The sequence below is a fragment of the Erythranthe guttata genome, chromosome 4 (genome assembly GCF_056151865.1).
Source record: "Erythranthe guttata isolate IM_541 chromosome 4, IM_541, whole genome shotgun sequence".
NCBI classification, from domain to species: domain Eukaryota; kingdom Viridiplantae; phylum Streptophyta; class Magnoliopsida; order Lamiales; family Phrymaceae; genus Erythranthe; species Erythranthe guttata.
In genome coordinates this window covers 5,021,305-5,040,393 of record NC_142536.1, presented here as the reverse complement: position 1 = coordinate 5,040,393, position 19,089 = coordinate 5,021,305, and the positions used below count along the sequence as shown (strand labels likewise).

General features: G+C 37.2%; 3 protein-coding genes across 3 annotated transcripts; 1 reads left to right on the top strand and 2 right to left on the bottom strand.

The window, feature by feature from the left end:
- Positions 1 to 512: 512 nt before the first annotated feature.
- On the bottom strand, positions 513 to 1,215 carry LOC105972297 (uncharacterized). The gene has a single exon (XM_012997234.2). It carries the CDS (start codon positions 1,203 to 1,205, stop codon positions 513 to 515), a length of 693 nt encoding a protein of 230 aa, XP_012852688.2. The 5' UTR covers positions 1,206 to 1,215.
- Positions 1,216 to 9,563: 8,348 nt separating this feature from the next.
- On the bottom strand, positions 9,564 to 15,505 carry LOC105972276 (uncharacterized). Its single transcript, XM_088816619.1, has 3 exons — positions 15,094 to 15,505; positions 12,679 to 12,685; positions 9,564 to 9,926 (listed from the first exon to the last, which is right to left on the bottom strand). The coding sequence occupies exons 1-3, from the start codon at positions 15,409 to 15,411 to the stop codon at positions 9,685 to 9,687; spliced, it is 567 nt and encodes a 188-aa protein (XP_088672745.1). The 5' UTR covers positions 15,412 to 15,505; the 3' UTR covers positions 9,564 to 9,684.
- LOC148770965 (uncharacterized) lies at positions 13,405 to 15,642 on the top strand. Its single transcript, XM_088816618.1, has 3 exons — positions 13,405 to 14,324; positions 14,419 to 14,703; positions 14,779 to 15,642. The coding sequence occupies exons 1-3, from the start codon at positions 13,528 to 13,530 to the stop codon at positions 14,906 to 14,908; spliced, it is 1,212 nt and encodes a 403-aa protein (XP_088672744.1). The 5' UTR covers positions 13,405 to 13,527; the 3' UTR covers positions 14,909 to 15,642.
- The last annotated feature ends 3,447 nt before the right edge of the window (positions 15,643 to 19,089 follow it).

Here is a 19,089-nt window from a genome sequence, read left to right as displayed (position 1 = left end):
AGAATCAATCTCGTAATTCACTCACTCTATAGAAGAATCAATCTCGTAATTCAAGTCAAAAGAAACATTTTACGATCATTTTGTTTTAATATGTGACGTTCGGATGGTGTAAAACGGGTACAAACTGGATAATGTAACACATATGATTCCACTAAATTTGATACCGGAACGGTTGACGTGTAAGAAGATTCATGCTTGAGGAGTTATTGTCATTACCTAAACAAAATGATTTTTTTCGTAATATGACTTTACCTCAGGGGTGGCCGTATTTCACCCTATATTTTATTAATCAACCAAAAACATATTGAATTTATCAAAATTTTGTAGATGCTACAACCGATAGTATAAAAACGACCATACTACAAATATATGGTCAAACAAGTTGAATTTATCAAAAATTTTGTAGATGCTACAACCGATAGAATAAAAACGAAGATTTAACGAGTATCATTTTCAAATTTTTATTTTTTTATTTTTCTACAAAAATCACAAAACCACAAATTCAAGAATTATTAACAATAATCCATGGAATTTTGCAGCCTCAAATCCTTGTAGAAGTTCATAATGAACACCTCAGCAGCTTCGTCCACGTGGCTATCTTCATCCACTTCGTCCTCCATTGGAAATGGGGAGTCCGTCACCCTCAGCTGCCTCACATTCGGGCTCGGCCCGAACCCCGGCAGAACCGGCGACGCCGCCGCCGCCGCCGCCGCCAGGTCTTCTTCACTGGGCTGCGACGATTTTGAGTTCCTGCGCTTTTTTGGGTAGCAGGCGTCGGGGCTGGAGCTACTGCAGCTGAACTCATAATCGTGGAAGCGGTGGCCGGAGATGGAAGGAGAGGCGGCGGCGGGGTGGTGGTGGAGGAGCATGAGATTTTTAATGGCTGCTTTTCCGGCGATCTTGCCACGCTTCATCATCGTGCCGAAATCGGCAAACAATTTAGCCTTGGATATTCCTTTTCTCAGCATGAAATAAATCACTCGAACCATCTTCCATATTTTCTTGGCCACAATCGGTAGATTTTTCTCCATTTCTGCGTTTTTTTTAGAGAGAGAAAATGGCCTTAGATATATTGGTGGTAGAGAGAGAAAGTGATTTGTGTTGATTTGATAAAAGTGAAGGCAAATTGGAGTGGTATTTAAAGGCCTTAAAAAGGAGGGAAGAGGGCTATGAAATGAATTGACTAAAATACCCTTATGCTGCATGGATAGTGGATAGATACTCTTGGTCCATTTTTTTTTTGTTTTCTTTTTTAATTCCCTCAATTGTTGATGAATAAGACTAAGTTGAATTGATGCCTTCGACTTATGCAACATTTGGTACGGTATGTATTGCACACCAAAAACATTTTACAATACATTTACATAAATATCAAATACATCTAATTATGCTGGTGTATGTGTTATTTGCAACGGTGCATGAGATGCTGCACACCTGATAAAATACACTAAACACATGTACACATGGAGGCGTGTGTGTTATTACGTATTATATCATGGTATAATACATTAGAACTAGCCGATATACCAATGTTATCCTTAATCGGGATTTATTAGTCTTTAATTAACTATAATATTTGATCAATACCTCTTTCATAGAATTTTAAATTTTATCATAGTTATGATGGGGAGTTAGATGCATACATCTGGTTATTATTTTTAACGGATGGATTCTAACTATAGATCTGACACATTGGGTGTGTGTGCGATAGCCGATATGTATTGATCGACAGTTGAAATAAATACATATATATATATATATATATATATATATATATATATATATATACATATATATATATATATATATATATATATATATATATATATATATATATATATATATATATATATATATATATTAGTAAACCTCATTATATTTAACACCCACTAATTAGAGACCGACTACACCCGATTATATATATATATATGAATTATAATATAATATATAATTCTTTCATTTTCGACCTGTCCCATCAAGGAAACAAGGTCAAATATATGTATAGCGTGAGTTTCACTTCACCTTATGAGATAATTAAAATTAAATTATGTTTCTCCTGCGATTGGGGTTTACTTACACGTGTCCCGTTGTCAACAAAAAAATAATTTAATCAGAAAAAAAAATAATTAAACATGCGATGAACAAAACCTAATGTCGGAAGGAAAACCACCTTGTATTTGAAAACATAATCTGGGAAGGGAAACCACGTTTTATTTGGCGTGTTCCAAATGAGAATCCTTCAAATTAAATTAAGTTTTTATTTTTTATTTTTTATTTTTACTAAAAAAATAAATCAAGTTGAAAGGAAGCAAGATTCAACTTTCCTAGCAACCGCCCCACATATATTTGTATACATTAACAAGTATTTTTGGCATAAAATAAATAAGAAACTGAATTTATTTATTTATTTTTTATATTTTTATAATATATAAAATTTTATTGATTTATACCGAAAAACAAAAATAAAAAATACTCTGGCATTTAGAGATGCAAATTGATTAATGGGTATCGGGGGCGAGTCCACCCAAGGGCTAGGGTGGACTCAAGCCCCCCCTCACTTCAAAATTTTTCCCTACTATATATATATATATATATATATATATATATATATATATATATATATATATATATATATATTCCTTTTTTTTTGTTTTTTTTTTTGCCTACCCAATTATATTATTTTATCCACTTAGGGCTCGTTCGGTTTCCTATATTGGATTAGATTGGATTACATGAGATTAGATTAACTCTCTACTGACTAATTAATTAATTAGTTAGTAGCATGTTCGATTTCTTAGATTAGATTTTCTATTAAATTGTTAAAATCGGTTATTATATATGAATTGTCTATAAAACCACTTAGTTTACAATAATAAAATATGATTTTAAGGATAAAACTGTCTTTTTCCTTTTTAGTCACCCCCTATTAAATTAATATCAGGGGGAGGGGTGCTACTAATTTAATGAAATAGTAGCATCTAATAGCGGGCTTTGATTTTAGTAGCGGTTTCGAATAAGTGTGAATCTTGCCAACCGGACATGCTATTAGCCCCTACTATTTAGTCAGTAGAACCTTATAGCGGTAACCGAACGAGCCCTTACTTTTACTCTAGTTAAGTTCACTTATTCAAAGTCGTCTCACTTCTCAAAGCCCCCTTCATGTCTAACTTGTTTCGTCTTCTATTTCCCAACTTAGTTCTCGTTATTTGAAAAAGAAAAAAAAACTTTGTTCTATTGCATAGGCGCATTAATGGCGGTTAAATTGCTACCCACCGGCGATCGAACGTACACTGGCGATCAATTAACGTTTGATGTCTTTTCTTTCATCTTAAGAATATTAATTATAAGTCAATTGTGTAAATTTCATAATCGACTTGATATTCATGTTTCTTAGATTTTTATAGTAATTTAGGCAATGTTTGGAACCATTTCCATTTTGTTTTCATTGTTTCCCCAAAACAAATGAGATTTATTACACTTTTTAAATCATTTTTTCAAAACAATTTCAAAAGTTTCTCTCTCCTTCAGACATGATGTGACTGCTACAGTAAAATGATTTGACTGCTACAGTAAAAAATGTCTTCACTAAAAAACAAATAAACATCACTTCATCTTTCATTTTTTTTCTTCAAAATACCTTTTTCTAACACCTTTAAACATGATTTGACTGCTATAGTGTATTTTGTCTCCTTCCAAAATACAAACAAACATTACTTTCATTCTCAAATTATTCCCCCAAAACATATTTACTCAAAATGAAATCAAAATAAGATCCAAAACGCTTCCAAACATTGCCTTAACTTTCGCGATTCGTTTTGGTATTATCTTACGAAAATAGAGAGAAAAAAAATTCAAATCAAATTTTCATCTTAAATTTCTTTGATAGCAAAAATTTTTTCGGGGGCTCTGCCCCCGAACCCCCGATATGTTTAAGCCCCCCCTCACAATTTTTTCTGGCCTCGCCACTGGGTATGGTTGCCAAATTGTTATTGGGCAGAGGAAGTGGATGCCAAAATTTTAAATATTTGGGGCGTAACTGTCAAATGACCAAATTTTGAGGGAGGTGAATGGAAATTATACCCTTTAGTTAATTTTAGTGCAATAAATATATTAGTTGCTAGTTTTTCAGTATAACCAACTAATGAATAATAAGTTAAATATAAATAAAAAGAAGTTAGTTTAAAATTGATTTTGGAATAAACCAATAAAAAAAAAAAAAAGATAAAGAAAATAAAAGAAAGAAAGAAAGATCGAAGTATAATTGTGTTTCATGCTCTAGCAAAGTGGGATACACCTTTTGCATTTATAAACATATGTACAAGTACAACTAATTATTATTTAAGTACAACTAATTAGTATTTGTGCTTCATTGCTTTCCCAACTTTATTTAAATTTCATTCATAATAAAATTTTGGCTTGGCTTTTACATGCATGTACCCTAGAAAGCAACATATTCATCTCTTGTGGATTTTGATACGTTGAAGGATTTTACGGTGGTGTTTGCAAAAAAATTTAAAAGATAGACTATTAAGTACTTTCCTATGCTCGTTTTTGCTTTTGCATCTCTTAAATAATTTTAAAATTAAAGCACACATATACATGTTATTAATATTTTAGTTGATTTTTCAACTAATTTACAAATACCCAGCTTTTAAAAATTAAGCACTTAATCAATCAGCTTAATTTACAATTACTGACTTATGCTTCTAAATAACCTTTTGCAAACACCACTTATATGACAAAGATACAAAATATATCAGTTTATAGTTCGAAGAATTTGGTTCAATTATTACAAATTAATTACATATACATATTTAGAAAATATTTAAATACATTGCTCTTTACCAAATAGTAGTTGCATCAACACTTTTATTTATGTTGTCAATATTAAATCATCGAACTCTATATTAATTTTTCACTCTTTGTAAACATCTTCCAAGATACAACAACTGAATCGAAATATGAAATATTATACTAAGAGTATCCGGATTGTTATTTCGAATATAAAGAAAGGAGAAAATTCGAATTGTTATTTCGAATCGGATTCACAAAATGAGACGTATGGGAATCTATTTCGTAGTTTTTAACGGTTATGATCGATTCACGCAACCCTTACGGAAATTAAACATTTCTCCCTTGAATAGGTGTCAAAACACTTCTACAAAAAATAGTTACGTTAATTATTTTAAATATTTATCATTCACATTAAATAATTTTATTTAAATAAAAATTTCGACATAAAATACACATGAAATGCTACTAATCAAGAGAAATTTTTCATGTGGTCTCAAGACTAATTAAACGTCTAAACCCTAATCCAATTGGTTGGAGTTATTACAACAATTTCCATTTGCAATACTAAATTACAACAATTTGGTCAAAAAGTATTTAATTTCCGGCTAACATGGCCCTAAGAATGGTCTAATTAACTCATTTATCTTATAAATTTTCAAATGCTTGAAAGCATAACTAATAAAAAAAAATGATTCTGAAATATTCAGAGCACACATATATAAAATAATTTAACAAAGATTTTTTATGTCAATGGAGTGGGTGATCTGAACTTTAAACAGGCTGTTTAGCCATGTTTAACATATATAATAATTAAAGTCGTTAACAGCGGCTGTGTTAAGTAATAGTAATAAAGCAGCACTATTAGACTACAATTAATTAATTAAATGAAAACCATTTAATTTATCTAGCGAATGATATAGAGATCTCTTTTCTCAAAAAAAAAGAAAAAGATATAGAGATCTCATTTGAGATTTTTTTTTCTTAATTAGTAATTTAATTAATTAATATTTTGTTAATGACATGTTTAGTAGTGAGATCAAACCTCCTTTGATAAGTAAACCTTTAGCAAGTCCGCCACCAAGTTATTGGCTCAATAATTAATAATTAAGCTTGTGTTTTTTAATTAAATATTAAACTTTAAGTTAAAATATAACTTTAGAAAATAAAAATATTTTCCTAAATACTTTTGGGGATTTATTAAATTTATAGTACTGATAAAGTTGGTATAAAGGTTCGTACTCTACCCAAAATGGACATATTTAATTATTTATGATGCCCATATTTCATTATCGTTCACCCTTAATAACTCCGAAATTCAAAAAATAAATTTAAAGCAAAAACAAGAAAAGTTGAGGAGTTCAATTTCCGTGCAAGTACGGTATGTTAATTAGTTGAGGGAAAACTACGTTTTTTTTCCTTAAGTTTACCTCGATTTAACATTTGGTTCATATAATTAAAAATATATATAGTCCCTCATATTTCAATAATTTAATATTCCTTCATTAATTTTCCGTTAATCCCGTCCATATATTAAGACAGCGATGGGAGCACATGCTCGATTGCGTTAGTACTAATGAAAAATTAACTGATATGACCAAAAATGTTAAATAGGTAAAATATTAGGACTACTAAATCTATTTTAATAAATAAGGAGGACCAAATATGTAATGGAGGTAAACACGAGGGACGAAAAACATAATTTGTCATCTTTCTTCCCTCTTCTCCCCTTGGCCTTTAAATACCACTCTCGTTTCTCATGCTTCATCCCATGAAAAACAATCTATAGCTTTCTTCTCAATAATCACACACTCTCTCTCTCTCTACAAATTAAACCTAAAAAATCATCAGAAAATACAAAAAAGAAACAAAAAAAAAAAAAAAAATTGGAGCAAAACCTACCATCCGAATTGTGTACTTGATGTTGAGAAAAGGAATCTCAAAGGGCAAACTACTCGTCGAATTCACCTTGTTCATGAAACGCGGCAAGATCGCCGGCAAAGCAGCCATTCAACACCTCATGTTCCACCACCACCCCGCCGCCGCCGCCTCCACCCGCCGTGGCGGCTCCTTCCCCGCCCCACTAGAAAATATTGATATTCTATATATGGACAAAATGTCGTTAGAAAATATTTTAATGGGTAAATTACAAACACCCCCCTGAGGTATGGTCAAATTACAAAAAAACCCCTCTTGTTTGGATAATTACATCTACCCCCTCAACTATGATTTTTTCTTACCTTTATGGTGCCAAATTCAACATGGTCATCTAGATTCCGTGAAATGTGCTCTAGTTTGTACTCTTTGTGTAAAAAATACAGTTTCCGATGCACCACAAACTGATATATACAAGCTAAAAATCACATATTATGGTCATCTTGCTTCATAATGTAGAGTTTGAATGGGATAAAACGGGTACAAAAGTGATAATATTCCATATAATCTCAAAGATTCCACTAAATTTGATGAGTTGAGGGGGGTGGTTGTAATTATCCAAACAAGAGGGGTGTTTTTGTAATTTAGTCATACCTCAGGGGGGTGTTTGTAATTTACCCTATTTTAATTGGAAAATTCTCAATTTTTATCTGAGACAAAAACTCGATATTGAGGCCTGGATCATGATTGATACCAATAGGAATCAAAATACTAAAATTGGTATTAATAATTCTCACAAATTTTTTTTTCATGGCTCGATAGATAATTTGATAAGCCAATGATTTTTTTCCGTGTTTCAGAATACGGTTAACCAACATGTTAACTAATCGATTACGATAAATTGGATCGGATTTTGCTGTTTTTTCTTCTGCAGTACCTCGACGTGACATGAGCGTGAAAGGGGTTTAAGAATCAGTTTTATTTTTATAAGGGCTAAAATCACTTATTTTGGCTTTTTTACCCCATATTATCGAAAGATATGAAAGATCTCCCCAAAGAGCGACTGCGGTACCAATCAAAAAGACGGTTGTCGCTACTGGACGGCGAAATGAATTTTGGAATTTATTAACATTCTCTTAAAAGGGTACTGTTAACAATCCCGCTTTGAACTAAAAGAAAACTTTGGGGTGGAATATTGACATTATGTCGAATATCTTCACTCTCAATAGTTATATAAAAATTTATAGAACATAGAAAGGCGGGATGTCCAACGTACTAGGGCATCCCATTACTAAGCCGGTTCGGGCTGATTTATCAGATTTTAATATTATTGATCGATTTGGGCGTATATGCAGAAATCTTTTTCACTATTATAGCGGATCTTCAAAAAAAAAAGAGTTTGTAGTCATCCTCACCTTCCTCCGGCTCATCACCGGCAGTCTGTTCAGGGTTCCAAATTCAACGATGGCAACTAAACACGAGGGTTGCGCTCGTTGCGGGACTTAACCCAACACCTTACGGATGAATTAATTTCAAGATATAAGGCTTTCCTATTATAACGGGTTGTTCAAAAGGATTCCCCGTTCTTCCATCAAATATTCTGAATTTTTTTTTTTTTTTGGTTAAAGGGGGTTCTTACATTGTTGGCTGCTTCTTCGGACAGGGTTTTGCGACTCTCCAAGGTGGCATATGTTTGTCGAGCATGAGCAGACCCGTTTCGTACGAGAGATCCGTGGCGTGGAAGGTTCTAGATGAAGATGGTAATCCACATTGCTTCTGCTTCATGTTTGTCAACTGGTCTTTTGTTTGACTTTTTCTTCTTGTTCATAGCTTCATTAGAAGCAGAGAAACGAAACCAAATGTTTTCTTCTTTTTATTATTTTCGATCCGTGTTTATTGCACAAAACCTCCGTTGTTTGATCTTTCTTTAGCTTTTGTTTCATGCATGAAACATGTTGTTTGTGGGCATTCCGTACCTCTGTTTTTCTAATTTTTGGATCTTTGTTTCAGTTTCTTCTTTTTCTAATTTTTGGATCTTTGTTTCAGGTTCTTCTTTCTTTCTTTTTTTCTTTCTCTTTTCATTTTGCAACTATGGGCAAATTACGGCCAACCCTGAGTTATGGTCAAATTACGAAAACCCCCCTCCTATTTGGGTAATTACAGCCACCCATCAATTAACTATTTATTATCTTATGAAAATACCCCTCCTGAGGTAAATTTAAGGATGTTAATTCGGTAAAACCGAACCGAAATTTCGGTACGCCAACATTTGATACCGTTTACCGAACTAAATATACGATTTGGTTCGGTAAATAACCGAATTACATAAATTTTATGTAAAAATATTTAAAAGGAGCGGGGTGACTGTAATTACCAAAATAAGAGGGGTCTTTTCGTAATTTGACCATACCTCAGGGGTTACCGTAATTTGCCCTTGCAACTATTTGTTTTTAATAATCTCCAATCAAATTAAGCTTAAGAGAAAGGTAACATGAATTACATTCAAATTTACCAGATGAATTACACATTGAGCTGATCTGCTATTCCGATTTTCGTATCGTTGATTAAAAACAGCGTCGACCCAACCGAGCCTTGCAATTCCCGAATTTTGGAATCAAAATCAATTTTATTGTTGGCAACTAACCCGATCGATCGGCTTATTAAAAAATGATTATATTTTTATCAATCGACCAAAAATATATTTAAAATTTTGAATTACCACGCACATAATATGTAATATTATGTTAAACAAGTTGATCATTGATCGAGCACTAGATCTTGATCAAAATCTTGTCGATGTTACATATTCAGAATATGTAGATCAATGATGTACACCTGTATGGTGTATTTCATGATGTAGAAATCGAAACCAAAACCGAAACCAAAACCGAATATGTGATAGAATAAAAACCACGATTTAACGGAGTATCATTTTCAAATATTTTATTTATTTATTTATTTTTCTAGTACATGAAAAACCGGATAATTACAAAATCACACCGAAAAATTCAAGAATTATCAACAATAACCCAAATAGTAGGCCTTGGAATTTTGCAGCCTCAAATCCTTGTAGAAATTCATAATGAACACTTCAGCAGCTTCGTCCACGTGGCAATCTTCATCAACGTCGTCCCTCAATGGAAATGGGGAGTCCGTCACCCTCAACTTCCTGACATTCGGGCTCGGCCCGAACCCCGGCAGAACCGGCGACGCCGCCGCCGCGCTGTTCACCATCTCTACCGCCGCCGCCATTAGGTCCACTAGGCCAAAACACAGTTCTGGCGACGTTAAAATTTGCGACTAAATCCAAATCGTCGCAATTTTGCGACGATTCCAACTACATTAGTCGCAACAGTTTAAATTCCGCTTTTGATTCAAAACCTTGGCGACGAACCACGATTATCGTCGCTGGTTTGCGTCGAATCTGAAAAGAAACGTCGCAACAAGAAAACAAAATAATTTTTCACATATTTTTGAGACGAAAAAGCGACAAACGTCGCGAAAAGTAAATTTTTTTTATTTTTAAATTATATTCTAGCGACGAAATACAGATAATCGTCGCTAGAGGTTTGAAAAAAAATATTTTTTTTTTCAATCCCTGCGACGAAATGTATTGCGTCGCAATTAGAATAATTTTTATTTTATTTATTATGTTACCTGCGACGAATTGTGACTAAACGACGCAAACAAATTGCATTTATTTCTTTTTCCGTTGCGTCGATTTAAGAAATAGTCGCAGTTAGAATAAATTATTTTCCTTTTATTATTTTTTAATAAATATTGCGACGAATATGTATATGAAACGTCGCAAGTGTTTTCTCTTTTCCAAATTTTGGAGCCCAGATTGCTACGAATCTATAAACGTCGCAACAGAATTAATTTATTATTTTTTTGTGGCGACGATTTAAATGTAATCGACGCAAGTAATTAATTTAAGATTTTTTTTTATTTCATTGTTGCGTCGATTCTTAGGAATTCGTCGCATAAAACAATTGGGTTAAAAACCTAATTCGTTTCAGCCCAATTCTCAATTCTCTCTCTCTCTCTCTCTCTCTCTCTTCTCTCTCTCTCTCTCTGTCCGACTCGACCGTCGCCGGTGGCGGCGTCGTTCTGCCGGCGCGATTCCACCATCACCGGCCACCAAACTTCCCAATTTGTAATCTACGCCATCAAACTCCCCCTTTCTTTCTCTCCCTCTCTCTCTCCCTCCATCTTTTTCTCACTCTCTCTCTCTCTACTGTTAGGGATCTCTGTTCCGGTGTGTTGCCGCCGCCTCTGCCGTTGCCTTGCCGCCGCCTCGTCTGTGAAAGCTCTGGTGGAATCGTTGACTGTCGAGGTATGATTATGCTTCTAATTGTGTGTGTGTCTGTGTGTGTGTGTGTGTGTGTGTGTGTGTGTGCGCGTGTGTGTGTGTGTGGGAATCTGGTTATTATTTGAGATTTTCTTGTGAAATACACAAATGTGTGATGGCTGTAGAATTTTGGGGTAGCTAAGTCAAATACGCCATAGAAATTTTGTTCGTTTAGAATTTATAATGTGTGTGTGTGCGTGTGTGTGTGCGTGTGTGTGTGTGTGGGAATCTGGTTCTTAAGTCAATTTATAAATTTTGTTCGTTTAGAATTTAATTGATTGACTAGATTTGTAGCTTGGTTCGTTGGATTTTACACCAGATTAATATGCATCTAGAGTTCTGGATTTTGGATACCCTAAACCTAGATTAGTTAGGTAGCTCGATTTGTGGAATCGGGTGAAAAACTGTTGAACCTTTGAATTCATTGATATTTGCCCTAGCCCGTATATCTTGATTATTGATGTACAGTTCTATAAATGCTATCTTTCGCCTCTTTGCTCACTTACGTTACTTGTTCAGACAGAAAGATCTCTCAATGTTGCTTTGGGGGTGTATTTGCTGATTTTGGGGTGATTTTGGGGTGATTTTGGGGTGTATTGGGGGTGTATTTGATAATGCACTTATGAACAACTCTCTTAATTTTGTTGACTTGTTGACTGAAGGTATTCATTGCTTTGAAGAAAGGAACACAACTAATCAAGTATAGCTGGAAAGGGAAGCGCAAGTTTTGCACATTTAGACTTTCTCGAGTAAGAAATTATCTTTTCCCTCATCTTTACCACGACAAAGTTTTTGTGTATTCATTCAACTTTGTTGTCGCATGTTAACGCAAACTTATATGATGCAACTTATCTCTTCCTTCCAATTTTTATGCATTCTAAATAGTAGAAGACAATCTACATTTCCATTTATTAAAAATACTTATTAAATATTGAATAATCCTTTTTAGCACTTGATTTATAAATAAATCAATAATTATGTAAAACTGATTATATGATTATTATGTTAATAAAAGAAATATTTGAATAACTGAAATATTTGTCATGCTATTTTTTACCAGCATCAGTAAGAATATTTACTTACTACAAAATGGCAAAGGATAGGAGTTGGGTTTTGATAGATGATCATCGATTAGATGCATTTCAAAAGGGTTGTGAAGAATTTTTGGATTTTGCTTTTAATAAGGCTGCGATTGATAATAAAATACGATGTCCATGTCGAGATTGTGAGTGTAGAAAAATTGGGGATCGGGAATTTGTCCATGGACATTTACTTTGGAGGGGTTGGGATAAATCTTATGGTTTAGGCCAATGGGTAATGCACCTAGAGTCTGAGGAAGAATATCGTCTCGGGCATCAGGTTTGTGAAACAAATGAAGCTGCTGATTTCAGAATTTCTGAAGTTGAAGAGGTGAATCATGAAACTGATGGTGCGAGCGGTCGTGAGAACATGGAAGAATTGTTGCAAGCATGTATTCATCCTGATCAACACGAACCATTGGAAGAATCCACACCGGAAGTTGATGATTTTCGTAAACTCATTGAAGAGTGGTGCATCCCTCTATATGAGGGATGCCAAGAAAATTCTAAACTTTCATTCGTGTTGGAATTCTACAAAATTAAATCTCGAGGCAAGATGAGCGATAAGACGTTTTCAGACACACTCCAACTAATTAAAAAAATTCCTGGTCTAAATATTCCCGACTCTTTTTATGAAGTTAAGAAGTTGATTGGGAAATTGGGGTGTGGTTATGTGAAAATTGATGCATGTGAGAATGATTGCATGTTGTTCTGGAAGGATGATACAGACTTAGATTCATGTAGAGTCTGCAATGCTTCACGATGGAAGACTTCCATGGACAACCAGCCGAGCTCTTCAACCACTCGCCGCAAAAGAGTACCGAAAAAGGTTTTGCGACACTTCCCCTTGATTCCGAGGCTTAAGCGTTTATTTATCTGTGAGAGAACATCCATTAACATGAGATGGCATGCGGAGACTCGATGTAACGATGGAGTTCTCAGGCATCCTGCTGATTCCGATGCGTGGAAAGAGTTCGATAAGAAACATGAGTCATTTTCTTTGGAATCCCGAAACGTAAGGCTAGGTTTGGCTACAGATGGTTTCAATCCTTTTGGATCATTAAGTAGCAAGTATAGCACGTGGCCTGTCATTCTAATGATTTACAATTTGCCACCAAATTTGTGCATGCAACGTTCTCATATGATGATGTCATTGCTTATTTCTGGTCCCAAGGGACCTAAAAATGGCATTGATGTTTATTTGCAACCATTGATAGATGAGCTGAAGGAGTTGTGGATTTCGGGAATTCAAACTTTTGATATGTCCACCAAACAGTACTTTAATATGCGAGCGGCCCTCTTGTGACTATTAATGACTTCCCGGCACTTGGTAATTTATCGGGGTGGAGCACGAGCGGTTATCTTGCTTGTCCTAGCTGTGCTGAAGATACCGTATCTGAGCGTTTGTACAAGTCAAACAAACAATGTTTTATGGGACATAGCCGCTTTCCAGAGGAAGGGGCACCACCTCCACCATCCGGGGATGATGTCTTATCAAAAACGGAGGGAATCGATGTTGTATTTGGCGTAGGCCAAGCAGTTCATAGAGATTCTCAATGGAGAAAGAGAAGTATTTTCTTTGAATTGCCTTATTGGAAAGATAATTTGATACGTCATAACCTGGATGTCATGCATATTGAGAAGAATATTGGGGAATTGCTACTAAAGTGGCTACTAAATCTTCTTAGCAAAAATGATGGTTTTGAAAATGCAAAGGAGGACATTGAAAAAATAAAAAAACCACCATCTGGTAAGATTGGTCCACGGTTTCCCACTCTAGTCCCAAAACTTGGGAAGTATCACAAGATGTCTGTCCAGTCTAAGAAATCGCTTTGTGATGTTATATCAAACATTAAGGTTCCTAACGGCTATGCATCCAATATAGCCCGTTGTGTGAATGAAGACAAAGTAGGGGGACTGAAGAGCCACGACTATCATGTATTGGTGCAACAATTGCTTCCATTGGCAATTCGGAATGTCGGGTTACCTAACAAGATGGCTTGTACTATTATTCAATTGTGTAGTTTTTTTCGAGGCTTATGTTCCAAAACCAACACAGTTGAAGATTTTCAAAAACTACACTCTGATATTGTAAAAGTACTATGCAATCTTGAGAAATTGTTCCCCCCATCATTCTTTGTCGTGATGATGCATTTGCCGGTTCACATAGCTCATGAAGCAATGGTTGCCGGACCGGTGCATTATCGATGGATGTATCCAATAGAGAGGTATTTATAATTTTTTCAAGAGCTGATGTCATATTTAATTTCCATTAGCTTATTATAATAAAATCTAATCTTTAGAAAATTTCCTTTGACATAGATATTTGGGCCACTTAAAGAGTTTTGTCCGGAATAAAAAGTGTCCTGAAGGCTCTATTGCCGAATGTTACGTCACTGAGGAATGCTTAAACTTTTGCTCACTATACACCGAAAACTCCTCAGCTACACTTTGTGATGATGAACCACAAAGTGCATTTTCAATATTCTCGGGAGTATCAAATGATAGTGATGTACATCCTAAGTACAAAGTCCTCAATTATGATTTAATGGAGAAGGCACACAACTATTGCCTTTTCAACTGTGACGAAGTTCAACCTTACATTGAGTAAGTTATCTATATGGTATTTTAATTTTCAATAGTTTTCATTGAAATATTTTAAAATATATACCCTTTTCGTAGGGAGCATTTAGAGACCGTTAAGAATAAAATCTCAACGAGTGATCCTGCTTACCAATGGCGAATTCAACAGTTACAGGACAAAGAATTCCGTCGTTGGTTTCAATCATATGTAAGTGTAGTATTCCATTAGATTGTGATTAATTTTCATATTTGTTAATTAAGATAAGTAACCGTTTGTTGGCCAACTAGGTGCAAAGAAAGGTTGGAATAGATGAAAATCTTAGAGTCTTGGCTAGTTCCCCTGATTTTAGAGTGAAGACTTTTAAGAGACTTGATGTTCAAGGGTTTACATTTCGTACAAAGTCGTCTGAAGACGTCTTCTTCACTGGGCTGCGCCGATTTTGAGTGTCTGCGCTTTTTTGGGTAGTAGGCGGCGGGGCTGTTGCTACTGCAGCTGAACTCATAATCGTGGGAGCGGCGGCCGGAGGTGGAAGGGGAGGCGGCGTGGTGGTGGTGGTGGTGGTTAAGCATGAGATTTTTAATGGCTGATTTTCCGGCGATCTTGCCACGCTTCATCATCATGTTGAGATCGGCGAATAATTTACCCTTGGATATTTCTTTTCTCAACATGTAATAAATTACTCGAACCATCTTCCATATTTTCTTGGCCACAATCGGTACATTTTGCTCCATTTTTCTGTGAAAAAATTAATTCTAGAGAGAGAAAAGGGTGTTCGGATTTGTAGAGAGAGAAATTGAAAGTTGGGAAGAAGATTTGTTTTTTGATTTGATTAAGTGGAAGCAGATTGGAGTGGTATTTAAAGGCCTCAAAAAAAAGAGGGAAGAGAGACCATGAAATTGTGATTTGACTAAAATACCCTTATGTTGCATGGAAACTTTTGGTTCGTTTTATTTATTTATTCACTCAATTATTGATGAACTAGACCTAATTGAATTGATGTGTTCAACTTTTGCAACATTAATTTGGTATGTAATGTACACCATTTCCTTTTGCTTTACAATATATTTATACAAATACAATAGTAACTTCGCTTAAACAATAATTTATTCAGGTCCCGACTCAGTGACAATGTGCTTAACTTTTAATTCGATAATTTAATATATCACTAAATTAATAGAATTTTGTTGGTACCGACTGTAGTAATTTATAAAGATTTATCTGTAAGTGTAAATATGCAAGTATGTGGTTAGATTTATACCATCTATAGTAAATATTACGTTTTTAAGATTGTTAATAGAACTAGTCACAATTTAGAATCTGATACGGGCTTGTTTGACAATTAACAAATAAACATAAGCCCATTAGGGTAAGCCCAATACGATAGGCCCATAATGAAGAACCCATGATGTCTTAGCTCGGTACCGTGAGCGAAGTCGTCGTATGGCGCGAACTCCGGAACTACGTGGGAGTACCTTAACTCGCTAGCCCAATACCAAAACGAGGTAAGGCGAGCCCAGGACAATACAGGCCCAAGATACATGACTTGGGGGAAAAGAGAAACCCTAAAAAAGGAAAGCCTTGGAGGCCAAGCTTTCCTCATCTATAAATAAGAGAATCAACACACACACAAAGGGATGAGATTTTTTTTACACTAATCACTATTACATTGCATATACATCTTTCTATTCCGATCACTGACTTGATCGTCGGAGCTTTCCCGCCGGGAACCCCTCCCGGCGTTGCAGGTTTATTTCACCCGGAGTACGGACAGAGCTGGCTTGAGGAAGACAAAGACCTACGGACCAAATCAAGTGGCGCCGTCTGTGGGAAAATCTTGAAGTTTTGGGAAAACAGCTTCCGGGAAAAATCGGATCTACCCCCGGAAGTCCAGATCTGAGCTAAGAACGTGGAGAAAAAATGGAAGGAGAAGACACGGTTACCCGAAACCTACAGAAGGAGCTGGAAGCAGCAGCTCACGATACACCTGGCGTTGATCCGCCGCCTGCCTCGAGGGAGAAGTCCGGGTGCAGCCTGCTCACGCCCGAGAAAGAGAGACGAGTCCCTCTCTTTTCAGGAAGCCCTTCTTTTGAATTTCAGAGCGCTGGGGCTGCTTCGAAAAGACCGGCTACAGCACCGGCTCCACCCCCTGATGAGCGCACGTACACCCGAGATGAAGTAGAAGTCATGATCACCACGGCCATCCGCAATTACGCCCAATCCTTACCTCAGGATAACCGACCCAAAAGGGATCTGAGACGCTCTCTGAACGAGGGGCGAACTGATGACGAAGGCGACAGTTATTCGGAAAATCGAGGAGGCGACAGTCATGGAGTCAGGACCGCAGTAGACAGCCTGAGACGTGATATGAACGAATTAAAGACCTTACGGAACAGGTCAATGCGAGATCTCGTGGGATCTAGCCCTTTCGCAAAACACCTCGATGACGACCCCATACCCGCTAGCTACCGACCCATTTCGTTCGAGTACAATGGCACATCAGATCCCGCCGAACACCTAAGCCGTTTCAACAATACGGCATCACTTCATCAGCTCACGGAAGGGGTGAGATGTCGTGCCTTCGCCACCACCCTAGCCGGGCCTGCGCAGGCCTGGTTCGGTTTGTTGCCTTCCGGGAGCATGCAATCTTTCGAACAATTTGCTAAGGCCTTCATGAACCAGTTCGCCAGCTCGAAAAAGTGCAAGAAAACCTCCCTATCGTTGTTCAGCATCCGCCAGAAGGAGAAGGAAAGCCTCAGGAGTTACATCAAACGGTTTACCTCGGCCACCCTGGAAGTCCCGACTACCAGTGACGAGGTGCTCATGGCGGCCCTTTCACAAGGGTTGAGAGATGATGAATTTTTCCGAGCTCTAGCGCTGGAGCCATCACCTGATTTCGATAACTTATTAGAAAGGGCATCTAGGTTCATTAACTTAGAAGAAGCCCGCCAACAGAAAGTGGAGGAATCTCACCAAGCCACAAACGTACGGGTCAGCGAAGTAAAGAGAGGCAAGGAGCCCATGTTACCTCGCAGGGATGCCAATATTCCTAGTCGGAGTATTGTCCCGGATGCTAAGGGATCTCGGTTCCAATCATACCAGCCCCTTACAGCTCCTCTATCCCAGGTGCTATACGCGATCGAGAAGAGAGCCGATCTGCGGTGGCCTCGAACTGCTCGCGGAGCCCCCCGTCGAGATCCGACATTGGGTACTTTCTGCCGTTTTCATAACGAATACGGACATACGACCGACGACTGCGCACATCTGAAAGACGAAGTGGAACGTCTCATCAGGGATAACAAGATTGGGGATTTTGTGAAGATAGATTCACCTCGGGGGCAAAAACGTGAAGCCCAGTTCGGGAACCCGCCACGAGCACCGCCCCCACCGCCAGCGCCGAAAAGAGGGTACATTCAGATGATTTCAGGAGGTCCTACAGGAGGAGACACTCACCGGGCTAGGAGACGTCATCTCGGTAACCTAAAAAATAATCATGAAGTTTGCCAAATTTCTACACCGAAGTACCGTCACTATCCCACTATCTCGTTCAGTCCTGAAGATGAAACAGACCTAGATGATTTTCACTGCGACCCTCTCCTCATCACGATTAACGTGGGAGGATACGATGTCGCTCGCGCCTTCGTTGACCCCGGAAGTTCGGTGGACGTCATATCTTACGAGTGTTTCCTGCAAATGGAGCTTGACCTCCCGGTTTTTCCCGTCACCACAGCGATATTTGGGTTCACAGGAGGGTCCCTGACGCCGATTGGACAAGTTAAAATCCCTGTCACTATAGGAACTCTACCTCGAACACGCACTCAAACTGTCAATTTTGTCATCGTTGAGGGGTCGCCGACCTCGTATAACATCGTGATAGGACGACCAATGTTACATACCTTTCGGGCGGTCCCTTCGACCATTCATCAAAAGCTTAAGTTCCCGGTTGATGGGATGGTAGGAGAGGTCAGAGGTGACCAAGCCCAATCGAGATCGTGTTATGTCGAAATGGTTAAGATAGCAGAGAAGGGCCGACGCGATACTCTCACCAAAGAAGACTTGGGAGACGAGAAGCGCCCCCGAGTTGATCCAGAGGATAAAGTTAATCATGTACAACCCATGGACGAATTGATGACAATCGACCTCGTCCCTGGAATGATGAAACAAACCCGGATAAGTAAGGATTTAGAACCACCCCTTCGGGATGAGTTGATAGCGTTATTGCGGTCTAATGAAGATATTTTTGCTTGGCAACCAAGTGATTTGACCGGTATATCACCGCGAACTGCTGTACACAGGCTCAATTTACGACCCGAGTGCAGGCCCGTCAAGCAAAAACGACGACACTTCGGTACCGAAAAAGACGAAATCATACAGAAGGAAGTTCAACGACTTCTGGAAATTGGACACATCCG